The 6,000-nt window shown below is 44.2% G+C and overlaps 1 protein-coding gene across 8 annotated transcripts in view; it reads right to left on the bottom strand.

Annotated features, from left to right (window-relative positions):
- The window catches only part of CCDC138 (coiled-coil domain containing 138), a 110,404-nt gene extending 104,773 nt beyond the window's left edge, over positions 1 to 5,631 (bottom strand). For 3 of the 8 annotated variants that reach the window (XM_038550843.1, XM_038550845.1, XM_038550841.1), the window contains exons 1-2: positions 5,367 to 5,532; positions 3,908 to 3,965 (exon numbers count right to left, since the gene is read on the bottom strand). In XM_038550843.1, coding sequence (XP_038406771.1) covers positions 3,908 to 3,965; positions 5,367 to 5,459 — 151 coding nt within the window. In that variant the 5' untranslated portion in view covers positions 5,460 to 5,532. Of the gene's footprint in view, positions 1 to 3,907; positions 3,966 to 5,006; positions 5,130 to 5,366 lie in introns of all 8 variants that reach the window. The other 5 variants (XR_005365708.1, XM_038550849.1, XM_038550842.1 and 2 more) reach the window with 4 other exon arrangements.
- Between the last annotated feature and the right edge of the window lie 369 nt (positions 5,632 to 6,000).

A 6,000-nucleotide genomic window follows, 5' to 3' on the forward strand; every position in this document is an offset into this window, starting at 1 on the left:
TTTATTCACCATGACCAAGTAGGATTTATCCCTGGGAAACAAGGCTGGTTCAACACCCGTAAAACAATCAATGTGATTCATCATATCAGCAAGAGAAAAACCAAGAACCATATGATCCTCTCATTAGATGCAGAGAAAGCATTTGACAAAATACAGCATCCATTTCTGATCAAAACTCTTCAGAGTGTAGGGATAGAGGGAACATTCCTCGACATCTTAAAAGCCATCTATGAAAAGCCCACAGCAAATATCATTCTCAATGGGGAAACACTGGGAGCCTTTCCCCTAAGATCAGGAACAAGACAGGGATGTCCACTCTCACCACTGCTGTTCAACATAGTACTGGAAGTCCTAGCCTCAGCAATCAGGCAACAAAAAGACATTAAAGGCATTCAAATTGGCAAAGAAGAAGTCAAACTCTCCCTCTTCGCCGATGACATGATACTCTACATAGAAAACCCAAAAGTCTCCACCCCAAGATTGCTAGAACTCATACAGCAATTCGGTAGCGTGGCAGGATACAAAATCAATGACCAGAAATCAGTGGCATTTCTATACACTAACAATGAGACTGAAGAAAGAGAAATTCAGGAGTCAATCCCATTTACAATTGCACCCAAAAGCATAAGATACCTAGGAATAAACCTAACCAAAGATGTAAAGGATCTATACCCTCAAAACTATAGAACACTTCTGAAAGAAACTGAGGAAGACACAAAGAGATGGAAAAATATTCCATGCTCATGGATTAGCAGAATTAATATTGTGAAAATGTCAATGTTACCCAGGGCAATATACACGTTTAATGCAATCCCTATCAAAATACCATGGACTTTCTTCAGAGAGTTAGAACAAATTATTTTAAGATGTGTGGAATCAGAAAAGACCCTGAATAGCCAGGGGAATTTTAAAAAAGAAAACCATATCTGGGGGCATCACAATGCCAGATTTCAGGTTGTACTACAAAGCTGTGGTCATCAAGACAGTGTGGTACTGGCACAAAAACAGACACATAGATCAGTGGAACAGAATAGAAACCCAGAAGTGGACCCTGAACTTTATGGTCAACTAATATTCGATAAAGGAGGAAAGACTATCCATTGGAAGAAAGACAGTCTCTTCAATAAATGGTGCTGGGAAAATTGGACATCCACATGCAGAAGAATGAAACTAGACCACTCTCTTTCACCATACACAAAGATAAACTCAAAATGGATGAAAGATCTAAATGTGAGACAAGATTCCATCAAAATCGTAGAGAAGAACACACGTAGAGAAGAACACAGGCAACACCCTTTTTGAACTCGGCCACAGTAACTTCTTGCAAGATACATCCACGAAGGCAAAAGAAACAAAAGCAAAAATGAACTACTGAGACTTCATCAAGATAAGAAGCTTTTGCACAGCAAAAGAAACCGTCAACAAAACTCAAAGACAACCTACAAAATGGGAGAAGATATTTGCAAATGACATATCAGATAAAGGGCTAGTTTCCAAGATCTATAAAGAACTTATTCAACTCAACACCAAAGAAACAAACAATCCAATCATGAAATGGGCAAAAGACATGAAGAGGAATCTCACAGAGGAAGACATAGACATGGCCAACATGCATATGAGAAAATGCTCTGCATCACTTGCCATCAGGGAAATACAAATCAAAACCACAATGAGATACCACCTCACACCGGTGAGAATGGGGAAAATTAACAAGGCAGGAAACAACAAATGTTGGAGGGGATGCAGGAGAAAAGGGAACCCTCTTACACTGTTGGTGGGAATGTGAACTGGTGCAGCCACTCTGGAAAACTGTGTGGAGGTTCCTTAAAGAGTTAAAAATAGACCTGCCCTACGACCCAGCAATTGCACTGCTGGGGATTTACCCCAAAGATACAGATGCAATGAAACGCCGGGACACCTGCACCCCGATGTTTATAGCAGCAATGGCCACGATAGCCAAACTGTGGAAGGAGCCTCGGTGTCCAACGAAAGATGAATGGATAAAGAAGATGTGGTTTATGTATACAATGGAATATTACTCAGCTATTAGAAGTGACAAATACCCACCATTTGCTTCAACGTGGATGGAACTGGAGGGTATTATGCTGAGTGAAGTAAGTCAGTCGGAGAAGGACAAACATTATATGTTCTCATTCATTTGGGGAATATAAATAATAGTGAAAGGGAATATAAGGGAAGGGAGAAGAAATGTGTGGGAAATATCAGAAAGGGAGACAGAACGTAAAGACTGCTAACTCTGGGAAACAAACTAGGGGTGGTAGAAGGGGAGGAGGGCGGGGGGTGGGAGTGAATGGGTGACGGGCACTGGGGGTTATTCTGTATGTTAGTAAATTGAACACCAATAAAAAATAAATTTAAAAAAATTTCTCTTAACCTTGCAGGAGCTGGCTCCTATGTATTCTTCAACTTAATAGTTTTCTGTGGGCCATTCAGTTGTTTGATTCTGATTTTGAACCCTCTGCCTATGTCATTTTATAAACATGGATTGTTTGCTATTTTATCAAAAAAAATTTTTTTCTGGAATTATCTGACTTTTTTAAAATTAATTTCATAGGTAGATTTACTGATTCATCAGTTGCATATAACACCCAGGGCTCACGACATCAAGTGCCCTCCTTAATGCCCACCACCGAGTTATCCTATCCCCTACCTACCTACCCTCCAGCAACCCTCAAGTTTGTTTCCTAGAGTTAAGAATCTCTTACGGTTTGACTCCCTCTCAATTTCATCTTATTTTATTTTTCATTCCCTTCCCCTATGTTCGTTCATATGTTTTGTTTCTTAAATTCCACCTATAAGTGAAATCATATGGTATGTCTTTCTCTAACTCATTTATTTCACTGAGCAGCTCTAGTTCTATCCATGTCACTGAAATGTATGCACCTTTTGTCTAACATGCTTTTTCCCATCAGAAATTAAACAAGCTATACTTTTTAGTTATAGTTTAGAATGTTGGAAATTTTAGGACAAATTTCAAAACTAAGATACAATTTAAAAAATGTTTTAAGGGATCCCTGGGTGGCGCAGCGGTTTGGCGCCTGCCTTTGGCCCAGGGCACGATCCTGGAGACCCGGGATCGAATCCCCCACATCGGGCTCCCGGTGCATGGAGCCTGCTTCTCCCTCTGCCTATGTCTCTGCCTCTCTCTTTCTCTCTCTCTCTCTCTCTCTCTGTGACTATCATAAATAAATAAAAGTTAAAAAAAATTTTAAAAATGTTTTAAGATACTAAACTCAGTAATAACTGGGTTTGTTCATACTGAAGGAATGTTTCAGAAGAGTGTTTACAAAATTTCAAAGAGAAATAAACTTGGAAAAAAATGAAATTCCCTAATCTACCATCTCATAAACTTACTGTTTCTGCTGCAATGACCTCAAAATTCAATGATAATACTTACTAGTAAAAACATCACTGAAGAAGTATCAACAAATCAAAAGACTAAAGGTTAATTAGCTATATATGTTAGTTCCAGATTACCATATAATGTTCCAACCGACCCCATTTCACAGTATAATTCTCTTTATCAAGTACATTTGAAAAATTCTTCTGGTGCAACAATTACTACCCCTGTAACTTGGAAAAGTTTGTGCCTTAAAAAAATAGCAATTAGTTTTCTTTCCCCAATATACTGTTTAATTTTTAACATTTTTAAAGGCAAAAATACTGTAACTGAAACACCAAAAAAATTCACTCAATTTGATTTTAGAGATATCATACCTTTACCCCCCCAAATCTTGATGACTATTAGTTCATTACCTGAATGAAAAAAGCCTAGTATCACAAGATATCTGGCACTTAGTGTTAAGCCTAAACATTTTTTTTAATGTTTTTTCTCAAATTAAATTTGTTAAAACCCCCAAATACACAAAATACTCGATCAGCTTACCTGGAGAGATTAGCGATCTTCTCTTCCACCTAGCCTGATCAAAATTTGAAAAATCATACTAAAAAAAATCAAAAAAGACATTTAATTTATATATTAAGAATCAACCTACAATCTCAAAAGAGTTCCCCACAAATTATGTATTAAGTACAAGAATTAATTACAAAAATTAGCATGGACAAATCTAATAGATACTATCTTAATCAAGCGGTCAAAGTTAGTATCACCAATAACAGGACATAGAAATGTTATACCTCCTAGTGAACAAGAGAAACCTACACATCACTCCTGCCAAAAACGCACAAAGTCAGTATCTATGTACAATCCTGAGGTATACGCATCCGAGAAAATCTGACGGAGGGACAGTCCCATATACAGTTGTCCTGTAGTCTTCAAAAATACATCATAAAGACAGAGACTTAGGGACGCCTGGGGGCTCAGCGGTTGAGCGTCCGCCTTCCGCGCAGGGCATGATCCTGGGGTCCCGGGATCGAGTCCCACATGGGGCTCCCTGCATGGAGCCTGCTTCTCCCTCTGCCTGTGTCTCTGCCTCTCCCCTCTCTGTCTCTCATGAATACATAAATAAAATCTCAAAAAAATAAAGACAGAGACTTAGAACCTGAGCCAGAACAAAGGCAACAGGAGAGAACCAAATACAGATGGACTCTATCTGCACCGGGGAAACAAAGTTTACAAAGGACATCAATGAGATAATCGGAAATCTGAATATTAACTCTATGTTAAATATTACTGTGCAAATGGTCAGTTTGTTCAGTTTATTGCTATGGATATGTGAGAATCACCCTATTCCCAGAAAATACACTTAAGAATTTCCATGCGGGGGTGAGGGTGCACAGCGCCTGCAAGTCCCCTCCATCAGTTCAGGGGGAATGTGTGCACGCCACGTCAGAGACGGGAAGAGAAGTAACGCAGATGCGGCAAAGTATGAACGACTGATGAGCCCAAACCAAGGGTTCGGAAGACTTGTTGACAGGATCCTTGCAGCTTAAAGTTGGTAATTACCTCAAAATAGGAAGGTTTTTGGAGGAGTTAAAATTGCTTTTTGAACTCCGCACAAGTCACTGTAATACAAGGGGCCTACCACCACGTCCGGGGCGTCCCACGCCTTCCAGGGTCTGTGCTGGGTGAAGGGCTTTTTCTGACGGAAAATCCGCTTCTCCAGGGTGCGGAGCATGCGCTGCCCCTCCGGCTACCGTTCCTGACCCTGCTGGGGCGGAGCGGAGGGCGGCCCCAGGCTCGGGGCTGTGGCGGAGGGGGAGCGGCGGCCCCAGGGGTCCCATCCCTCCCGGCCCCGGGCTCCGGGCTCCGGTCTCCGGGCTCCGGGCTCCGGGCTCCGGGCTCCGGGCCCCGGGCGCAGCCGCCGGCCGGCCTGCTTGCTTTACCCCTGCACAAACCAGCCCGCGGGCCCGGGGACAGCCCGAGGGGAAGGGCGAGACCTCACCTCGGCCAGGCGGCTGCCCCCTAGTCCGTAGCGGCTTTTGAGTCGCTCCACCACCAAATCCTGCCCGGGGGGCTTCACCAGCCTCGGCTCCATAGCGAGCGGACGCCGCCGTTGTCACCCCGGGAGCAGCGTTCAAACACGGCGGCGGGACGCGCAGGGGCGGAGCTCGCGTCACGGACCTGCGACACGACGCAGCACGCCCCGCCCCCCCGCCTCGGGTGGAGAGCGCCCCGGAGCGCCAGGGGCACCGGGCGGGGGGGCGGGGGGAGCGACCCCAGGAGCGCCGGCACCGCCAGGGCCCAGACCAGGCAGCGAGGCCCTCCGTCTCACCCTCTACGCAGTGTTCAAAACGTCCTCTTCTGACAAGTGTTCTTCCTGCTGAAGGATTTAGTAACTAATTTCTCTACGACTGCGTTCTTTGGACTGATAAACGGCGTCTCACCTTTTGTCTTAAAAAGATTCTACTTCAGTTTTCCTCGGTCATGTCCACAGCAATCGCACCTCTGCAGGTGGCCCCTCTGGGAGGCGCTGGCGGCCTCAGCATCCCGACCCCGCGGGCCGCCGCCGCTTCCCGTCCCCCGTGCGCCCCGCGAGCGTGCAGGAATGAACGTGCACACGCGGTGGTCACCAGCAC

The sequence above is a fragment of the Canis lupus genome, chromosome 10, assembly GCF_011100685.1.
Source record: "Canis lupus familiaris isolate Mischka breed German Shepherd chromosome 10, alternate assembly UU_Cfam_GSD_1.0, whole genome shotgun sequence".
Lineage (NCBI taxonomy): Eukaryota > Metazoa > Chordata > Mammalia > Carnivora > Canidae > Canis > Canis lupus.